The 22,503-nt window shown below is 36.0% G+C and overlaps 1 protein-coding gene across 1 annotated transcript; it reads left to right on the top strand.

Moving 5' to 3' along the window:
• Nucleotides 1-531: 531 nt before the first annotated feature.
• On the top strand, nt 532-1,458 carry LOC102268993 (olfactory receptor 14L1). The gene has a single exon (XM_005897698.2). The coding sequence runs from the start codon at nt 532-534 to the stop codon at nt 1,456-1,458; it is 927 nt and encodes a 308-aa protein (XP_005897760.2).
• The last annotated feature ends 21,045 nt before the right edge of the window (nt 1,459-22,503 follow it).

Below are 22,503 nucleotides of genomic sequence, written 5' to 3'. Positions count from 1 at the left end.
TTCTGTAGACAACTAAACAACAGCATTTCATTTCACTTTCCGCCTCTTCTAAGCTCTCCTTAATATCAATCTTATTTCTGCTGCTGCCACTGCTAAGTCACTTCAGTCGTGTCTGACTCTGTGCAACCCCATAGACGGCAGGCTCTTCCATCCATAGGATTTTCCAGACAAGAACACTGGAGTGGGTTGCCATTTCCTTCTCCGATGCATGAAAGTGAAAAGTGAATGTGAAGTCTTTCAGTTGTGTCTGACTCTCAGCAAACCCATGGACTGTAGCCTACCAGGCTCCTCCATTCATGGGATTTTGCAGGAGGAGTACTGGAGTGGGGTGCCATTATCTTCTCCAAATCTAATTTCTACCTGTTAATATTATAAGAAGGGAAATCTATACGATGTATTTTCAGAGTTATTCTGATGAGCTATGCCTCACTCAGGATCAAACCATATCAAAAGTTAAGTAAAGATGAATGTTACCATATTTGAATGAACTAGTTACTAGTATAGTTTTTACTTTTACAGATAAAAATCAGCATGACTGAGAAATTAATCAACGCTACCATCATAACAGAATTTCTGCTCATGGGATTCACTGATGACCAGGTGCTACAAGGACTCTATGTTCCATTCTTCTTCCTGATTTACCTGACAGCACTGATGGGGAACCTCCTCATTATTATTCTCACCACCACTGACCAGCGTCTCCAGTCGCCCATGTATTTCTTCCTAAAGAATTTGTCCTTGATTGATATCTGCTACATCTCTGTCACTGTGCCCAAATCCATCATAAACTCTCTAACCAAAAGCTATTCCATCTCTTTCCTGGGATGTGCCTCACAAATTTTTCTTTTCATTTTTTTGGCTGGCACAGAGTATGCCCTCCTTATAGCGATGTCCTATGACCGCTATGTTGCCATCTGCCATCCTCTGTACTATGAGATAACCATGAATAGAGGCACCTGTCTGCAGATGGTGATAGCATCGTGGGCTAGTGGGTGTGTCTACGGATCCATTCATGTTGCAGGTACATTCTCTGTACCTTTCTGTGGACCTTACATAGTACATCAGTTCTTCTGTGATATTCCTTCTGTGCTCACACTTGCTTGTTCAGGAGAACAAATTCTGGAATATGCATTTGTCATTGCTAGCTATACTTTTGCTTTTGTATGCTTTCTTTTCCTGATTGCCTCTTATGTTTTCATTTTTTCAGCTGTCCTGAGGATCCCATCTGCACAAGGCAGGTTCAAAACTTTTTCTACCTGTATACCACACCTCACTGTAGTGATATTGTTTCTCTTTTCTGGTACTGCCAATTATTTATGGACTAATTCTAAGTCTGCATCATCACTGAATCTCTTCATGTCTGTATTATACTCTGTATTACCTCCCAGCCTGAACCCTCTCATCTATAGTCTGAGGAACAAGGATATGAAGGCAGCCTTAGGCAAAATACTGGGGTAAATTGTTACTAAATATATAAGTACTCTGCTGACTTTAAATTCTATGGTAAGTGAAATCATTTATTGAGAGCTAGATCTATTAACATTACCATATTTGCCATCTCTCCTGCTTTAGCTATACCAAATTTACATATTCTGCAATCAATTCCTATCTGAGAATTTTTATATTTTTTTGTGAAGCTGAGAACTGTCTAGGAAGCACAATGTGTATTGAATGTGTTCCATCATTAATTTCATATCAAAAGATTCTGTTTGGGTTATTCTGATGGTTTCATTTATTTTGTTAATATCATCATAATTTCTTTACATGATTATATTATTTCTCCAAAATTTACACACCATGTTTTGTTTCCTAGCATTATATTTTACAGTTTTATTCTAGAAATTATGAAGAAATGTAATTTTATTTTTCTTATCAAAATGCTTTTTCTTCTGTTAGAGTAAAAAGAATTTTAAAAAACTCTGTTTAAAATATATTCATTAAAAATAGAAAATTATTAAGTGGCAATAATCAAGAATCAGTCACAAATAAGAATCATATGGATTGTAATAGCAAATTATGCATCACTTACCACACATTCTGGTTAAAATGAAACTTTAGCAAAAATAGTTTAATTTTTTTTCCAGCCAGCCATGAGAAAGTTTATTTATTTTATCATCCGACTTTTGTTTAACTTATATATTTTAAATTCTCTAAATATCATTTACTATTTTCATGGATGCCTTTTCCTACGGTATATATATATAAAATTTGTTTATTTATTTATTTATTTTAATTGGAGGATAATTACAATATCATGATGATTTTTGCCATATATAACACAAATCGTCTACAGGTATACATGTCCCTCCCATCCTGAAACCTTCTCCCACCTTTTCCCCACCTTATCCCTCTGGGTTTTCCCAGAGCATTGACTTTGTGTGCCCTACTTCATGCATCAAACTCACAGTGGTCATCTAGTTTACATATGGTAATGCACATGTTTCAGTGCTATTCTCTGAAATGATTCCACCCTCACCTTCTCCCACTGAGCCCAAAAGTCAGTTCTTTATGTCTGTGCCTCCTTTGCTACCGTGCACGTAGGATCATCGGTACTGTCTTTCTAAATTTCATATATGTGCATAAATATACAGCATTTGTCTTTCTCTTTCTGACAAATAGGCTCCAGGTTCATTTACCTCATTAGAACTGACTCAAATGCATTCTTTTTTGTGGCTGAGTAATATTCCATTTTTGTCTATGTATCACACTTCCTTAACTATTCATCTCCTGATGGACATCTAGGTTGCTTCCATGTCCTAGCTATTGTAAAGAGCACTGCAATGAACATTGGGGTACATATGTCTCTTTCAATTTTGGTTTCCTCAGGGTCTATGTATAGCAGCGGGATTGTTGGGTCATATGGCAGTTCTATTCACTGGTTTCTAAACTGGTACATAGTGGCTGTACCAGTTTTCTTTCCCAACAGTGTAAAAGAAAAGGGGAGCACAAATATAAATACTAAACTTAAAACTCAGTATTTATATTTGTGTTCCCCTTTTCTCTCCATCCATTCTTATCTCATTCTCTTACTTCTTTTTTTATTAGCTCTATTTTATCCTTTTCCTCCCATTTTTACAGTCTCTATATTTTTAATGTTTTTCTTTCTACTTAAAACTTATTAGAAAGAGCTGAATTTTGCTTACCTTAGTCAACTGAACTGAGATATGAAAAAGGGCTTGTATTTCATGTTGTATATACATCTTCCCCCAAAGCCAGCACCCATTTAACTGTTTATATTTTTTAAATCTCTCTTTTTGTTTATGTCAAATAGATTTATCCTTTTAAAAAATAGTTTTTCTTTTAACAAATTAAGTATATTGAGTATTTGCTGTGAAATAAAATATAATTTTTATTAAAATTACATGTTGAAGAAAATCAACATTATGATTTCAATATTGTATTATAAAAATTTATGCATGAAATATAATAATAGATGGTGGCCTTTTCAAAGATAAGAACATTATCTTTATTTCTGCTTTCGCCTCTGCTGTCCAATAGGCCATACTACAAAATGCATATATAAACTCAAATTTTCTTCCTGCCTCTCAGAAAAAAAAGAAACAAGTAAATTTAGCATTTTAAATTAATTTTTAAACAACTATATGTAAAATATTATCATTCCAGTGTAAAATGCATGTAAAATTATATATTAAATATTGTATTATTTTCATATTTAGCCTTTCAAATTCTGTGTGTATTTACATTTATAGTACATGTCAATTTGGATCAATTCAATATTAAGTGCTTTGTAACCTCATGTGTGCTGTGTCTGCTGTATTAGGGAGCACATTTCTAGATCCCAGGATATTACAATTCAATAAATACTTATTTTGTTGTAACTTATTTTATTATGTAGAAACAAATGAATGCCAATTATTTTCATTAGAATGTAACTCATAATGTCGTGTATATGAATTGAGTTATACATGTGTAAATGTTGACTCATGTTTTACAATGCATATTATTCTGAGTTACATTGAAACATAAACTGAAAGTCTTTCAATATTGTCAGTAATAATTTTCTGATGTATGACAGATTTCTCTAGGTTTTCCTCTCCATAGCTACTCTAAATTTACAACCTAGGCTGATGTTTCATATGATGGTGTCGTAATGCTCTGTGTATCAATCCAGTAAGGGGTTGCCTTTATATATAATAATATTGTCAAAAACATTAACAATTATATAAATCATAAAGCTTTTCTCATAATTAGCTGTAAAAAGTTTGGTTAAAATAATCAAAAGAGTTTGTGAGTATATGTGCATATGTATGTGTTGGATACAAGAGTCATATACAGAAATATGTTGCATTTTTTTAACAATGAAGTATCAGAAAGAGAATTTTTTTTAATCCCATTTAAAATTGGGTCCAAAAAAGCAAAAAAAAAAAAAAAAAAAAAAAAAGGAATAAACCTAGGAAGGAAGGTGAAAGACATACACTGAAACTATAAAATGTTAAATAAAATAAAAAACGATTCAAAGAAACCAAAAGATATCCCAGGCTCTTGGATTGGAATAAGTCTTGTTAAAATGGTCATACTGCATAGAGCAATCAACAGATTTAATATGATCTCTGTCAAGTGTGTCTGTTAATTCCCCTTCTGAGATAACAATTTGACAGTTAGTTTACAACTATGTGTTCAAATGGAGATATAGAGCCATCATCAGGAGAAATAATCTGGCTTGAATCAAATTATATCAATTTACATGTTTGAGTAACATAAGCACAGGAAAAAAAAAAAAACAAGCATCGTTAATTTCATGATATGCTCTTTATCCTAAGAAATAATTAATAAAAATTCAGAGTCATAATGCCAATTGGCTTGACAAGGTGTCATGCTCAGAAGGGTTCTATTATAAGCAAACTTGCCAGACATACTTTTACTGAATTTATTCACCTTTTATTTCATGATTATAAGAACATTAATCTTAAAAAAAAAAACCTGGATTATTGTAGTTTATAGATTCTCATAGCTACATATTTTCATTTTGTATCTTGAAATCTATGTTAGTCTGGCAACCTATTTCGTGTAGGCCTCCAGGAAAACTTTCTCATCTTTGTCAATAGCTTCAGTGGTACAATAGGTTATCTTCTCCAGGGAATAGAACGTAATGCCATTCAGCTACACATCTTCCTCAGATCCACATGGATAGTTTTAATCTAACTAGAGAGGGATAAAGGGTAGTACAAGGGGCAAAAAAGAAAATATATCTTCATGATCTCTCTATATATTTTTATTCAAAGTTAACTTGTTAGCCATCTGCTTTGCAATCTCTTTGGTAAGAAACACTAATGAATGGAACCAAGATTTCACTTTAAGAAGATTATACAGCATGATCAGAGAATGTACATCCATGAACATGGTACATCAAGTTCTATACATGATAATAGTAATGGTAAAAATCAAAGTAAATCAAACTTATTTAAGCTCAAATACATTAAACTTTACATTGCCTGGATGCAGGGAAGATATTTTAATTATAAAACTTTACTTTCAGTTGAGTAATCAAAATCACACAAACATGAAAACAGTAAGAAAAAAATGAGTGTATAACACTTCATCCACTTACTGATTTAAAAATTTTAATACATAAAAAGTAATACATATAAATTTTCAAGTCCCAGGTTAAACTGATGGGATGTAGAGTTAAATAAGCTATTTCCTCAGAAAGATCAAGTATAGGGAATGATTATTAGAAATGTAGTATTATTGGTAGTTAAGTATGATCATATATATGCATCAGTTCAGTTCAATTCAGTCACTCAGTGGTGTCCGACTCTTTGCGACCCCATGAATCACAGCACGCCAGGCCTCCCTGTCCATCACCATCTCCCGGAGTTCACTCAAACTCACTTTCATCGAGTCGGTGATGCCATCCAGCCATCTCATCCTCTGTCGTTCCCTTCTCCTCCTGCCCCCAATCCCTCCCAGCATCAGAGTCTTTTCCAATGAGTCAACTCTTCGCATGAGGTGGCCAAACTATTAGGGTTTCAGCTTTAGCATCATTCCCTCCAAAGAAATCCCAGGACTGATCTCCTTCAGAATGGACTGGTTGGATCTCCTTGCAGTCCAAGGGACTCTCAAGAGTCTTCTCCAACACCACAGCTCAAAAGTATCAATTCTTTGCACTCAGCTTTCTTCACAGTCCAACTGTCACATCCATACATGACCACGGGGAAAACCATAGACTTGACTAGACGGACCTTTGTTGGCAAACAAATGTCTCTGCTTTTCAATATGCTATCTAGGTTGGTCGTAACTTTTCTTCCAAGGAGTAAGTGTCTTTTAATTTCATGGCTGCAGTTACCATCTGCAGTGATTTTGGAGCCCCCAAAAATAAAGTCTGATACTGTTTCCTGATCTGTTTCCCATGAAGTGATGGGACCAGATGCCATGATCTTCATTTTCTGAATGTTGAGCTTGAAGCCAACTTTTTCACTCTCCACTTTCACTCTTATCAAGAGGCTTCTTAGTTCCTCTTCACTTTCTGCCATAAGGGTGGTGTCATCTGCATATCTGAGGTTATTGATATTTTTCCCGACAATCTTGATTCCAGCTTGTGCTTCTTCCAGCCCAATGTTTCTCGTGATGTACTCTGCATATAAGTTAAATAAGCAGGATGACAATATACAGCCTTGACATACTCCTTTTCCTATTTGGAACCAATCTGTTGTTCCATGTCCAGTTCTAACTGTTGCTTCCTGACCTGCATACAGGTTTCTCAAGAGGCAAGCCAGGTGGCTTGTCTTGAGAACCCCATGAACAGTATATATGCAGGCTGCTGCTGCTGCTGAGTCACTTTAGTCCTGTCTGACTCTGTGCGACCCCATAGACGGCAGCCCACCACACTTCCCCGTCCCTGGGATTCTCCAAGCAAGAACACTGGAGTGGGTTGCCATTTCCTTCTCCAATGCATGAAAGTGAAAAGTGAAAGTGAAGTTGCTCAGTCGTGTCCGACTGTAGCAACCCCATGGACTGCAGCCTACCAGGCTCCTCCAACCATGGGATTTTCTAGGTAAAAGTACTGGAGTGGGGTGCCATTGCCTTCTCCGATATATGCATAGTACTACAAAAATTCAAATAAGGTTACAGTATTTAGTCTAGGTGTAAAATTAAGGTGGTATTCATAGAAGAGTAGCACCTTTGTCATAGTAACATCCTTGTGTTGTCACTCTTACATATTTCTTTATTTTTTTAAGGGTGGAAAGTTTAGTAGTTCTCATGTCTTATACAGTATTTTGGAGATTTCAAAATTTCAACAATATTTGATATTTAATATATTTATATATTTTATGTGTCTATCTCCTAGACATATCCATATTTTGGAGAAGGCAATGGCACCCCACTCCAGTACTTTTGCCTGGAAAATCCCATGGATGTAGGAGCCTGGTAGGCTTCAGTCCATGGGGTCGCTAAGAATCAGACACAACTGAGTGACTTCACTTTGACTTTCCACTTTCATGCATTGGAGAAGGAAATGGCAACCCACTCCAGTATTCTTGCCTAGAGAATCCCAGGGATGGGGGAGCCTGGTGGGCTGCCGTCTATGGAGTTGCACACAGTTGGACATGACTGAAGCAACTTAGCAGCAGCAGCAGCAACAGCATCCATATTTAATTCTTTCTTGTATTGATGACAATATATATATTTTATAAAACATGAATTTTTGCCTAAAAAATTATGACATTTTGATTTCAATTGTTTGGCTTAGTATAAATAGAATGCTAAATTTCTAATGGAAAAAAAAAAACAGATGTGCAACAAGCAACAAAGGTTTACTGTATAGCACAGGGAACTATAGTCAAAATCTTGTAATAACCTATAATGGGAAATAATCTCAAAGATAATATATAGGTACACGTATGACTGAATCACCTTGCTGTGCACCTGAAACACCATAAGTCAAGTATACTTCAATAAATATATATATATATTAAGAAAAAGATAACTGTATAAGCAAACAAAAAATATATATGAGAGGGAACAAGAAAAGAGAGGGGAAAGAAGGAGAGGGAGGTAGAGAGATCACTTTCAGTTTCCCTTTTCTTAAAATTAATATAAAATATATTTATCATAACCTAATCTTAAAGGAACATTTAATGAGTAAATGGGAAATGCGTGCATGCTAAGTCACTTTAGTCATGTCCTACTCTTTGTGACCCTATGGACTGTAGCTCAGCAGGCTCACTGTCCATGGGATTCTCTAGACAAGAATACTGGAATGGGTTACCATTTCCTTCTCCAGGGGATTCTCCTGACTCAGGGATGGAACCTGCATCTTCCATGTCTTCTGCTTTTCAGGCTGACTCTTCATAGCTATACCATAGGGGAAGCCCAACTGGGAAATGAGCCTGTGTTAATTTACTGGTTTTACTAGTTATATATTACATCAAATGTTTATCTATTACATCAAAATGAGAATGTTGCTGTCACCTGCAGAGTTTTAATTAGTATTTCCCTGACAACACTGATCCAAGTACCATATTATTATTCATTTGGTTATTCTCTTTAGTAAGATGATTCTTCAAATCATTTGACCCTTTTAGTGTGCAGATGGTGATTGCAGCCATGAAATTAAAAGATGCTTACTCCTTGGAAGGAAAGTTATGACCAACCTAGATTGCATATTCAAAAGCAGAGACATTACTTTGCCAACAAAGGTCCATCTAGTCAAGGCTATAGTTTTTCCAGTGGTCATGTATGGATGTGAGAGTTGGACTGTGAAGAAAGCTGAGCATCAAAGAATTGATGCTTTTGAACTGTGGTGTTGGAGAAAACTCTTGAGAGTCCCTTGGACTGCAAGGAGATCCAACCAGTCCATTCTAAAGGAGATTAGTCCTAGGTGTTCTTTGGAAAGAATGATGCTAAAGCTGAAACTCCAATACTTTGGCTACTTCAGGCGAAGAGTTGACTCATTGGAAGACTTTGATGCTGGGAGGGATTAGGGACAGGAGGAGAAGGGGACGACAGAGGATGAGATGGCTGGATGGCATTACCAACTCGATGCACATGCATTTGAGTGAACTCCGGGAGCTGGTGATAGACGGGGAAGCCTGGCGTGCTGCAGTTCATGGGGTCAGAAAGAGTCGGAACAGACTGAGCGACTGGACTGAACTGAACTGAAGTTGTATTGTCAGTCTTTGCCTTGTATTTTTTAGAAATGTTTTATATATGCTGTATATATGTTCACTTCTCAGTTACACATATGTTAAGGCTACTTTTTGTGGCCTTCTTTTTCATAACTCTTTTAAATAATACTTTCTGGTTAATTTTTGATAAATTTAGATCAGTTTAAGCAGTCATGAAATTTAATAAATTTATCTTTCCTAATCTGTTTCTTTTGTCTGTTTGATTATTCTTGCATGTATAACTTACTGTCATGATTTAGATAACTATAATAAGACTTAACTTTCTTAAAAATATTTTTTTTTATTTTCCCACTGCATTTTTAATCAATATCTTAAGTTGGTCTGAGCAATTAATGTTTTTGTTGTTGTTGTTTTTCAGTCACCCAGTTGTGTACAACTCTTTGTGACCCTAGGGACTGCAGCATGCCAGGCTTCCCTGTGCTCACCAATTCCCAAAGTTTACCCAGGTTCATGTTCATTGCATTGGTGATGCCATCCAGCCATCTCAAACTCTGATGCCCCCTTATCCTTCTTTTTTTTTTTAATATAAAGTTATTTATTTTAATTGGAGGTTAATTACTTTCCAATATTGTAGTGGTTTTGCCATACATTGACATGAATCCACCCCAGGTGTACATGTGTTCCCCTTCTTGAACCCCCCTCCCACCTCCCTCCACATCCCATCCCCCTGGGTCATCCCAGTGCACCAGCCCTAAGCACTCGATCTCATGCATTGAACCTGAACTGGCTATCCATTTCACATATGATAATATAAATGTTTCAATGTCATTCTCCCAAATCATCCCACTCTCACCCTCTCCCATAGAGTCCAAAAGACTGTTCTATACATCTGTGTCTCTTTTGCTGTCTCACATATAGTGTTATCATTATCATCTTTCTAAATTCCATATATATGCATTAGTATGCTGTATTGGTGTTTTTCTTTCTGGTTACTTCACTCTGTATAATAGGCTCCAGTTTCATCCATCTCAATAGAACTGATTCAAATGTATTCTTTTTAATGGCTGAGTAATATTCCATTGTGTATATGAACCACAGCTTTCTTATCCAGTCGTCTATTGATGAACATCTAGGTAGCTTCCATGTCCTGGCTACTGTAAACAGTGCTGCGATGAACATTGGGGTACACATGTCTCTTTCAATTCTGGTTTCCTCAGTGTATATGCCCAGCAGTGGGATTACTGGGCAGTATGCCAGTTCTATTTCCAAAATTAGAATTTCTATTTTGGCCCATAGATATATATTTCTATCTTTGTGGCAGTACCATACTGTCTTGATGACTGTAGCTTTGTAGTAGAGCCTGAAGTCAGGCAGGTTGATTCCTCCAGTTCCATTCTTCTTTCTCAAGAATGCTTTGGCTATTTGAGGTTTTTTGTTTATTTCCATACAAACTGTGAAATTATTTGTTCTAGCTGTCGAAAAATATCATTGGTAGCTTGATAGGGATTGCATTGAATCTATAGATTACTTTGGGTAGTATACTCATTTTTACTATATTGACTCTTCTGATCCATGAACATGGTATATTTCTCCATCTATTTGTGTCCTCTTTGATTTCTTTCATCAGTGTTTTATCCTTTTCTATTCATAGGTCTTTTGTTTCTTTATGTAGATACATTCCTAAGTATTTTATTCTTTTTGTTGCAATGGTAAAAGAAATTGTTTCCTTAATTGCTCTGTTTTCACATTGTTAGTGTATAGGAATGCAAGGGGTTTCTGTGTGTTAATTTTATATCCTGCAGTTTTACTATATTCACTGATTAGCTCTAGTAATTTTCTGGTGGAGTCTTTAGGGTTGTCTAAGTACAGGATCATGTCATCTGCAAACAGTGAGAGTTTTACTTCTTTTCCAATTTGGATTCCTTTTATTTCATTTTCTTCTCTGATTGCTGTAGCCAAAACTTCTAAAACTATGTTGAACAGTAGTGGTGAGAGTGGGCACCCTTGTCTTGTTCCTGACTTTAGGGGAAATGCTTTCAATTTTTCACCATTGAGGATAATGTTTGGAGTGGGTTTGTCATATATAGCTTTTATTATGTTGAGGTATGTTCCTTCTATTCCTGCTTTCTGGAGAGTTTTTATCATAAATGGATGTTGAATTTTGTCAAATGCTTTCTCTGCATCTATTGAGATAATCATATGGTTTTTATTTTTCAATTCGTTAATGTGGTGTATTATGTTGATTGATTTGCAGATATTGAAGAATCCTTGCATCCCTAGGATAAAGCCCACTTGGTCATGATGTATGATCCTTTTAATATGTTGTTGGATTCTGTTTGCTAGAATTTTGTTGAGGATTTTTGCATCTATGTTCATTAGTGATATTGGCCTGTAGTTTTCTTTTTTTGTGGCATCTTTGTCTGGTTTTGGTATTAAGGTAATGGTGGCCTCATAGAATGAGTTTGGAAGTTTACCTTCCTCTGCAATTTTCTAGAAGACTTTGAGTAGGATAGATGTTAGCTCATCTCTAAATTTTGGTAGAATTCAGCTGTGAAGATGTCTGGTCCTGGGCTTTTGTTTGCTGGAAGATTTCTGATTACAGTTTCAATTTCCATGCTTGTGATGGGTCTGTTAAGATTTTCTATTTCTTCCTGGTTCAGTTTTGGAAAGTTATACTTTTCTAAGAATTTGTCTGTTTCTTCCAAATTGTCCATTTTATTGGCATATAATTGCTGATAGTAGTCTCTTATGATCCTTTGTATTCCTGTGTTGTCTGTTGTGATGTCTCCATTTTCATTTCTAATTTTGTTGATTTGATTCTTCTACTTTGTTTCTTGATGAGTCTGGCTAATGATTTGTCAATTGTATTTATCTTCTCAAAGAACCAGCTTTCAACTTTGTTGATTTTTGCTATGGTCTCTTTTGATTCTTTTGCAATTATTTCTGCCCTAATTTTTGAGATTTCTTTCCTTCTACTAACCCTGGGATTCTTCATTTCTTCCTTTTGTAGTTGCTTTAGGTGTAGAGTTAGCTTATTTATTTGACTTTTTTCTTGTTTCTTGAGGTAAGCCTGTATTGCTATGAAACTTCCCCTTAGCACTGCTTTTACCATGTCCCATAGGTTTTGGGTTGTTTTGTTTTCATTTTCATTCATTTCTATGCATATTTTGATTTCTTTTTTGATTTCTTCTGTGATTTGTTGGTTATTCAGCAGTGTGTTGTTCAGCCTCCATATGTTGGAATTTTTAATAGTTTTTCTCCTGTAATTGACATCTAATCTTACTGCATTGTGGTCAGAAAAAATGCTTGGAATGATTTCAATTTTTTTGAATTTACCAAGGGTTATATTTATGGCCCAGGATGCTATTTATCCTGGAGAAGGTTCCATGTGCACTTGAGAAAAAGGTGAATTTCATTGTTTTGGGGTGAAATGTCCTATAGATATCAATAAGTCTATCTGGTCTATTGTATCATTTACAGTTTGTGTTTCCCTGTTGATTTTCTGTTAGGTTGATCTATCCATAGGTGTGAGTGGAGTATTAAAGTTTCCCGCTATTATTGTGTTATTGTTAATTTCCCCTTTCATACAGGTTAGGATTTGCCTTACATATTGCAGTGCTCCTATGTTGGGTGCATACATATTTATAATTGTTATAACTTCTTGGATTGATCCTTTGATCATTATGTAGTGTCCTTCTTTGTCTCTTCTCACAGCCTTTGTTTTAAAGTCTATTTTATCTTATATGAGTATTACTACTCCTGCTTTCTTTTGGTCTCTATTTGCATGAAATATCTTATTCCAGCCCTTCACTGTCAGTCTGTATGTGTCCCTTGTTTTGAGGTGGGTCTCTTGTAGACAACATATATAGGGGTCTTGTTTTTGTGTCCATTCAGCCCGTCTTTGTCTTTTGGTTGGGGCAGTCAACCCACTTACATTTAAGATAATTATTGATAAGTATGATCCCATTGCCATTTACTTTGTTGTTTTGGGTTCGAGTTTATACACCCTTTCTGTGTTTCCTGTCTAGAGAAGATTCTTTAACATTTGTTAAAGAGCTGGTTCGGTGGTGCTGAATTCTCTAAGCTTTTGCTTTTCTGTAAAGCTTTTGATTTCTCCTTCATATTTGAATGAGATCCTTGCTGGGTACAGTAATCTGGGTTTAGGTTTTTTCCTTTCATCACTTTAAGTATGTCCTTCCATTCCCTTTGGCCTGAAGAGTTTCTACTGAAAGATTAGCTGGTTTCCTTATGGAAATCCCCTGGTGTGTTATTTATTGTTTTTCCCTTGCTGTTTTTAATATTTGTTCTTTGTGTTTGATCTTTGTTAATTTGATTAATATGTGTCTTGGGGTGTTTCACCTTGGGTTTATCCTGTTTGGGACTCTCTGGGTTCCTTGAACTTGGGTAGTTATTTCCCTCTCCATTTTAGGGAAGTTTTCAACTATTATCTCCTCAAGTGTTTTCTCATGGTCTTTCTTTTTGTCTTCTTCTGGGACTCCTATGATTCGAATGTTAGGGCATTTAACTTTGTCCCAGAGGTCTCTGAGGTTGTCCTCATTTCTTTTAATTTTTTTTTCCTCTCTGCTTCATTTATTTCCACCATTCTATCTTCTACCTCACTTATCCTGTCTTCTGCCTCCATTATTCTACTGTCGGTTGCCTCCAGAGTGTTTTGATTTCATTTATTGAATTATTCATTATTGATTAACTCTTTTTATTTCTTCTAGGTCCTTGTTAAACTTTTCTTGCATCTTCTCAATCCTTGTCTCCAGGCTATTTATCTGTAACTCCACTTTGTTTTCAAGATTTTGGATCATTTTTACTATCATTATTCTGAATTCTTTATCAGGTAGATTCCCTATCTCTTCCTCTTTTGTTTGGTTTGGTGGGCATTTATCTTGTTCTTTTACCTGCTGAGTATTTCTCTGCCTTTTCATCTTGTTTATATTGCTCTGTTTGGGGTGGCCTTTCTGTATTCTGGCAGTTTGTGGTTCCTCTTTATTGTGGAGGTCCCTCACTGTGGGTGGGGTTGGACGAGTGGCTTGTCAAGGTTTCCTGGTTAGGGAAGCTTGTGTTGGTGTTCTGGTGGGTTGAGCTGCATTTCTTCTCTCTGGAGTGCAATGAAGTGTCCAATAGTGCATTTTGAGATGTCAATGGATTTGGTGTGACTTTGGGCACCTGTATGTTGAAGCTTAAGGCTATGTTTCTGTGTTGCTGGAGAATTTGTGTGGTATGTCTTGCTCTGGAACTTGTTGGCACTTGGGTGGTGCTTGGTTTCAGTGCAGGTATGGAGGCTTTTGATGAGCTCTTATTGATTAATGTTCCCTGGAGTCAGAAGTTCTCTGGTGTTCTCAGGTTTTGGGCTTAAGCCTCGTGCCTCTGGTTTTCACTCTTATTCTTACAGTATCCTCAAGACTTCTCCATCTCCTTTCGAAGACAATGGGCTGCCTTTCTGGGTATCTGATGTACTCTGACAGCATGCTCAGCGTTCAAATGTTCTTTCGATGAATTTGTCTGGGAGAATGTGGTCTCCCTGTCCTATTCCTCTGCCATATTAGGACTGCTCCCCCTTATCCTTTTGCCCTCAACCTTTCCCAGCATCAGTATCTTTTTCAATGAGTTGACTGTTTACATCAGATGAACAAAATACTGGAGCTTCAGCTTCAGCATCAGTTCTTCCAATGAGCATTCAGGGTTTATTTCCCTTAAGATTGACTGATTTGATCTCCTTGCTCTCCAAGGGACTTTTAGGAGTCTTCTCCAGCACCACAGTTCAAAGGCACCAATTCTTTGGCATTCTACTTTCTTTACAATTCAGTTCTCATGACCATAATGACCACTGGGAAGAACATAGCTTTGACTATACAGACCTTTGTTGGCAGAGTAATGCCTCTGCTTTTCAACACACTGACTAGGTTTGTTATAGCTTTCCTGCCAAGAAACAATCATCTTCTGATTTCATGGTTGTGGTCACCATCTCCAGTGATCTTACAGCCTAAGAAGAGGAAATCTGTCACTACTTCCACATTTTCCCTCTTTATTTGCCATGAAGTAATGGGACCAGATGCCATGATCTTACTTTTTTTTTTTTAATATTTACTTTTAAGCTGGCTTTTTCACTGTCCACCTTCACCCTTATCAAGAGGCCCTTTAGTTCCTCTTGCTTTCTGCCATTAGAGTGGTATCATAGGCATATCTGAGGTTGTTGGTGTTACTCCTGACTATCTTGATTCCAGCTTGCAACTCATCAAGCCTGGCATTTTTCATGATGTGCTCAGCATAAAGGTTAAACAAGTGGGTGACAACAGAAAGCCCTGTCATACTCCTTTCTAATCTTGAACCAATCAGTTTTTCCACACAGGATTCTAACTGTTGCTTTTTGACCCGCATACCAGTTTTTCAGGAGACAGGTAAGATGGTCTGGTATTCTCATCTTTTTAACAGCTTTCCACAGTTTGTTATGATCCACACAGTCAAAGGCTTTAGCATAGTTGATAAAACAGAGGTAGATGTTTTTCTGGAATTCCTTAGCTTTCTCTATGATCCAGTGAATGTAGCCGATTTGATCTCTGGTGCCTCTGCCTTTTCTAAACCCAGCTTGGACATCTGGAAATTCTTGGTTCACATAATGCAAAAGCCTAGGGTACAAGATTTTAAGCATGACCTTACTAGCATGAGAAATGAGTGCAACTGCCTGATGGTTAGCACATTCTTTAGTACTATCCTCCTAGGGAACTGGAATGAGGATTAACCTTTTCCAGTCCTGTGGCCAGTGCTGGGTATTCCAGATTTGCTGACAAGTTGAATGCAACACCTTGATGGTATCATCCTTTATGATTTTGAATAGTTCTACTGAAATTCCATCGCATCCACTAGCTTTATTAACAGCAGTGCTTCCTACGCCCACTTGACTTCACACTCTAGAAAGTCTGGCTCTGGGTGAATGATCACACCATTGTAGTAAGCTGGTTCATTAAGATCTTTTTTGTACAGTTCTGTGTATTCTTTCTATCTCTTCTTGATCTCTTTAGTGTCAACTAGGTCTATACTTTTTCTGTCCTTTATTGTGCCCATCTTTGGGTGAAATGTTCCCTTGATATTTCCAATTTTATTGAAGAGATCTCTAGTCTTTCCCCTTGTGTTGTTTTTTTCTACTTTTACCCACTGTTCATTGAAGAAGGCCTTCTTGTCTCTCCGTGCTATTCTTTGGAACTCTGTTTAGTCTGCTGTACCTTTCCTTTGCTCCTTAGCTTTCACTTCTCTTCTTTCTTCAGCTGTTCATGAAGCCTCCTCACATAACCACTTTGCCTTTTTGCTTTTCTTTTTCTTTGGCATGATTTTATTTGCTGCTTCCTGTACTATATTACAGACTTCCATCCATAGTTCTTCAAGTATTTTGCTACCTAGATCTACTCCCTTGAATCTATTTATTACCTCCATTGCATATTCATAGGAGATTTGATTTAAGATGTACTTGGCTGGCCTAGTTGTTTCCCCTGCTTTATTTAGTTTAAGCCTGAATTTTGTTATGAGAATGTGATGATCTGACCCACAGTCAACTCCAGGTCTTGTTTTTGCTGACTGTGTACAGTTCTCCATCTTTGGCTACAGAGAATGTAATCAATTTGATTTTGGTATTGACCATTTGTTATGTCCATGTGTAAAGTCATTTCTTGTGTTGTTGAAAATGGGTATTCGCTATAACCGGTGCATTCTCTTAGCAGAATTCAGTTAGCCTTCGCCCTGCTTCATTTTGTTCTCCAAGGCCAAACTTGCCTGTTACTTCAGGTATCTCTTAACTTTCTACTTTTGCATTCCAGTCCCCAAAGATGAACATCCTTTTTTGGTGTTAGTTCTAGGAAGTCTTCTAGGTCTTCATAGAACTGATCAACTTCAGCTTCATCAGCATCAATGATATGGGCATAGTTTTGGATTACTGTGTTGAATGGCTTGCCTTGGAAACAGACTGAGATCTTTTTGTCATTTTTGAGGTTGCACCAAAATACTGCATTTGTACTCTTTGTTGATTATGAGGGCAAGAGAGTTCCAGAAAAACATCTACTTCTGCTTTATTGACTATGCCAAACCCTTTGACTCTGTGGATCACAACAAACTGTGGAAAATTCTTCAAGAGATGGGAATACCAGACCACCTGACCTGTCTCTTGAGAAATCTGTATGCAGGTCAAGAAGCAACAGTTTGCAATAAACATGGAACAACAGACAGGCTCCAAATCAGAAAAGGAGTATGTCAAGGCTATATATTGTCACCCTGCTTATTTAACTTTATTTCGCAGAATACATCATGCAAAATGTTAGACTGAATGAAGCACAAGCTGGAATCAAGTTTTCTGGGAGAAATATCCAGAAACTCAGATTTGCAGATGACACAACCCTTATGCAGAAAATGAAGAAGAACTAAAGAGCCTCTTGATGAAAGTGAAAGAGGAGAGTGAAAAAGTTGGCTTAAAACTCAACTTACAGAAAACTGAGATCATGGCATTTGGTCCCATCACTTCATGGGAAATAGATGGGGAAACCATGGAAACAGTGACAGACTATATTTTGGGGCTCCAAAACCACTGCAGATGGTGACTGCAGCCATGAAAATAAAAGATGCTTGCTTCTTGGAAGAAAAGCTACGACACACCTAGATAACATCTTAAAAAGTAGAGACATTACTTTGCCAACAAATGTCCATCTAGTCAAGGCTATGGTTTTTCCAATAGTCATATATGGATGTGAGAGTTGGAAAGCTGAGCGCCGAAGAATTGATGCTTTTGAACTGTAGTGTTGGAAAAGACTTTTGAGGGTCCCTTGGACTGGAAGGAGATCCAACCAGTCCATCCTAAAGGAAATCAGTCTTGAAAACTCATTGGAAGGACTGACGCTGAGGCTGACGCTCCAATACTTTGGCCACCTGATGTGAAGAACTGACTGATTGGAAAAGACCCTGATGCTGGAAAGATTGAAAGTGGGAGGACAAGGGGATGACAGAGAATGAGATGGTTGGATGGCATCACTGGCTTGATGGACATGAGTTTGAGCAAGTTCTGGGAGTTGGTGGTGGACAGGGAAGCCTGGCATGCTGAAGTCTATAGGGTCGAAAATAGTAGAACATGACTGACTGAACTGAACTGTATTTTTAATCAATGTCTTAGTTGGTTGAACAATTAATGCATTACAAAAATTAAAATTTGTTTCTTGATTTTATCAATTATCTTCTTTTTTTAAATTTAATTTGGAAAACTGATAGCTTTATAGTAGTGAAAATTGCAGTTCATGAATAGGGTATGTTCTTCCATTTAAGTGAGTTTTCATTTTAGCCAGTAGATCTTGCTGATAGTTTATATATTCTGCAATTTAATTTTATATTTTGATGCATTTCTAGTGGAATATATAAAATAAATCTCAAAGTTTGTGGCAATATATAAAGGTGTAACTGAATTTCGTTGTTCTTATATACAGAATTCTTACTAACTTGCTAACTTTTTAAAACTAGAAATCTCTTTATATCTTATTTTTTGTGACAATAATTTTCAGTATATTTTTGAGTAGTTGTGATAAAAGTAGACATGATTTTTAGCCATCTTGATTTCAATTTAATGTGTTTAACTTTTTTGTTGTTGCTATCTAGAGTAAAACAAAAATTCTCTTTTAGTTTTCTAGAAATCCAAGCCCTTCTCAAATTGTACTTTTTGGAACATGATTCTTTATGGAGTCAATCCTAGCATTTTCATTCTTGATTAATGTCTTGATTTTCTATAATATGTTTTGAAATTTTGATGCAAACACACTTTTGTAAAAATTCAAATTTTAAAATAAGGTATTAATAATGTATTATTTTATTTATTGCTCTAGAATTTATGTCTCAGGAAAATTGGTTTGTCACCTCCTTCTGATGTCATTATATGGTTTGGCATAAAGCTACATGTAAATATTTAAAACATGTTGAATTATGTTTTTATCCCCTATTCTCTTTGACTTGGTATGCATTAAAACCTTCATATTTTTTCATTCAGTATAATTCAACTTTGGAAATATTTATGTTATGTGTCTTCTTTGTTAAATTTGTTTTAAATTTTGATTTAGCTTCTATGGTATTATCTGATGATTTAGGTTTTTAGTCTTTCTAGAGTCAGTTCCAATTCTATTTTAAAATAGCTTCATTTTTTCTGTCTTCTATGCATTAACATTATGCTTCAAAAAGTATCTATTTTTTAAATAATGCATAGAACATTTATATCAATTTTATCTTTTCTTTATACATAATTATATCTCTTCTCTATTTTTTCTGATCAATCTTTCCACAGATTTGTCAATTCTATTTTTTTCCCCACAAACTATTTTAATTATATTAATCCTCTCTAATGAATCATTCTTTATTTCATTAATTTATTGTCTTGTCATTATTTTTCATATATAACATTTTAAAGAGGTTATATTCTAGTATATATTGGCAAAAATTTTAAATCAGACTTTAATGAATAATGGCCAGATTGTCTTTCCAAATATAAACATAAGAGATTAAAATTTTTTTCAATAATTTCATTAACTTTTTAACAAGTTTTATTTAGAATGCTTCATTTTCATTCAGTTTAAGTATTTCTTTGTTATGTATATTTTGACAAATAGTTATTTAAAAGATTTTTTTCAATATCAAATACAGAGTGCTGTAATTATTTTGATTTAAAAATGACCTTACATTTGGTGAAAAAATGTTAACCATATATTCATTTGATATTTGTTGAACTTTATGACATAAGACCACATAAAGTTGAAATGTTTCATATTTGGAAAGAATATATAATATTATATTAATATATTGTATATTATATTATATATATACATTAAATAAATATGTATATTTATAAACACATTATAGTGTATATATGTATTGATATATAATTATATAGAATATATTAATGTATTATATCAACATCATAATAAGATTAGTATTATATCATTGACATTCTAAATACCATATTTTTTCTGAATTATTTTTACTTATGACTAAAAGATTTGTAAAATGTTATCTGACTGATTGAATTATCTTAACAGTATATCACCTTGATTTATTTATGTATTCAAATCTTTATTTATTGAATAATAACCTATATGTACATATTTTAGTGCTTATGTTGAAGTTTTCAAATTATACAGTCTCACTATCTATAAAAATATTCCTGTTTTAAAAATGAATTTATTATTGTACTAATATAGTTTAACTATCTTTTACAAAATTTTTTAGTCTTGCCTAGTTTATGATCTTCTCAATGAGTAATAATGTATCAACTTTCTTTTTTTGTATATGCGTTTCTTATAAACCAAATATGAAATGAAAAGAAGTGAAAGTGTTAGTCAACCATGTCTGACTCTCTGTGACCCAAAGGACTGTAGCTTGTCAGGCTTCTCTTTCCATGGAATTAATTCTCCAGGCAGGAATAATGGTGTGGGTAGCAATGGCACCCCACTCCAGCACTCTTGCCTGGAAAATCCCATGGACGGAAAAGCCTGGTGGGCTGCAGTCCATGGGGTTGCTAAGAGTCGGACACGACTAAGCGACTTCACTTTCACTTTTCACTTTCATGCACTGGAGAAGGAAATGGCAACCCACTCCAGTGTTCTTGCCTGAAGAATCCCAGGGACGGGGGAGCCTGGTGGGCTGCCATCTATGGGGTCGCACAGAGTCGGACACGACTGAAGCGACTTTGCAGCAGCAGTAGCAGCCTTTCCCTTCTCCAGGGGATCTTACTGAGCTAGGGATAGAACCCAGGTCTGACTGTTTTGGAGGCAGATTTTTTATGGTCTGAGTCACCTGGAAAGCTCATGCTGCTGCTGCTAAGTCGCTTCAGTCGTGTCCGACTCTGTGCGACCCCAGAGACGGCAGCCCACCAGGCTCCCCCGTCCCCGGGATTCTCCAGGCAAGAACACTGGAGTGGGTTGCCATTTCCTTCTCCAATGCAGGAAAGTGAAAAGTGAAAGTGAAGTCGCTCAGTCGTGTCCGACTCTTAGCGACCCCATGGACTGCAGCCTACCAGGCTCCTCCGTCCATGGGATTTTCCAGGCAAGAGTACTGGAGTGGGGTGCCATTGCCTTCTTCGTCATCAGGGAACCCTAAACTCTGAATTTAGCAACGTAGAAGGACACAAGACCAACACACTTTTCTTGCATTTCTTTACACTAATAATGAAATTACAAAGAGAAAGAAAAAAAAGTATTATTTAAAATCCTGTCAATCACAGACTTCGAAAATGAACTCATAGTTGCGGGGGGAGGGATGTATGTATGTGAAGGGATAGTTAAGGACTTTGGGAAGGTCATGTACACACTGCTCTATTTAAAATGGATAACCAACAAAAACCTATTGTACAGCACATGGAACACTGCTCCATGTTATATGCCTGCCTGGATGGAAGGGGGGTTTGGGGGACAATGGATACATGTATATATATATCACTAAGTCCCTTCACTGTTCACCTGAAGCTATCGTAACATTGTTAATTAGCTATATCCCAATACAAAATGTTTTTTGTTTTAAACAAATAAATAAAAATAAAATTAAAAGAAATAACATAAAATCCTAACACCAAGGAATAAATTTGACTAAGGAGGTGACAGACCCATTTGCAAAATATGATAAAAAATTGATAAAGATAATTGAAGATGATTCAAAAATGGAATATGGAAAGATATCCCAGGCTATTGTATTGGAAGAATGTTTATTGTTAAGATGGCCATAATACCTGAAGGAATCTACAGGTATAATACACACCCTGTCAAAATACCCAAGACATCTTTCAAAGACCTTGAGTAAATACTTCTAAAATTTATATAGAATCATAAAAGACCTGGAATTGCCAAAGCAATGCTGAAGGAAAAAAGCAAAGCTGGCTGTATAATCCTTCCAGACTTGAGACTATACTAAATGCTACATTAATCGAAACAGTGTGGTGCAGACACAAAACAAGTATATAGATCAATGGAGCAGAATACAAAGCCCAGAAATAAATCGACATACTTACCATCAATTAATCTACAACAAAAGAGGCAATAATGCAATGGAGTAAAGTCAGTCTCTCCCTAAGTGATGCTGTGAAAGCCAAACAGCTGCATGGAAGTGACTGAAATTATGACAGTTCCTCATTCTATATACAAAAACTAACTCCAATTTGTTCAAATGCATAAATTTAAGACATGAAACCATAAAATTCCTAGAAAAGAACATGGGGAAAATATTCTCTAACATAAAGTGTGTGTGTGTGTGCTCGGTAGTGTTTGATTTTTTGCAACCCCATGGACTGTAGCCCTCCAGGCTGTTTCACCTGTGGAATTTTCCAGGCAAGAATCCTGGAGCAGGTTGCCATTTCCTACTCCAGGAGAGCTCCCCAATCCAAGGACTGAACCTATGTCTA

Source organism: Bos mutus, chromosome 7 (assembly GCF_027580195.1).
Source record: "Bos mutus isolate GX-2022 chromosome 7, NWIPB_WYAK_1.1, whole genome shotgun sequence".
NCBI classification, from domain to species: Eukaryota; Metazoa; Chordata; class Mammalia; order Artiodactyla; family Bovidae; genus Bos; species Bos mutus.
The sequence above is the reverse complement of the archived record's forward strand: the minus strand, read 5'-3'. Positions and strand labels throughout refer to the sequence as shown.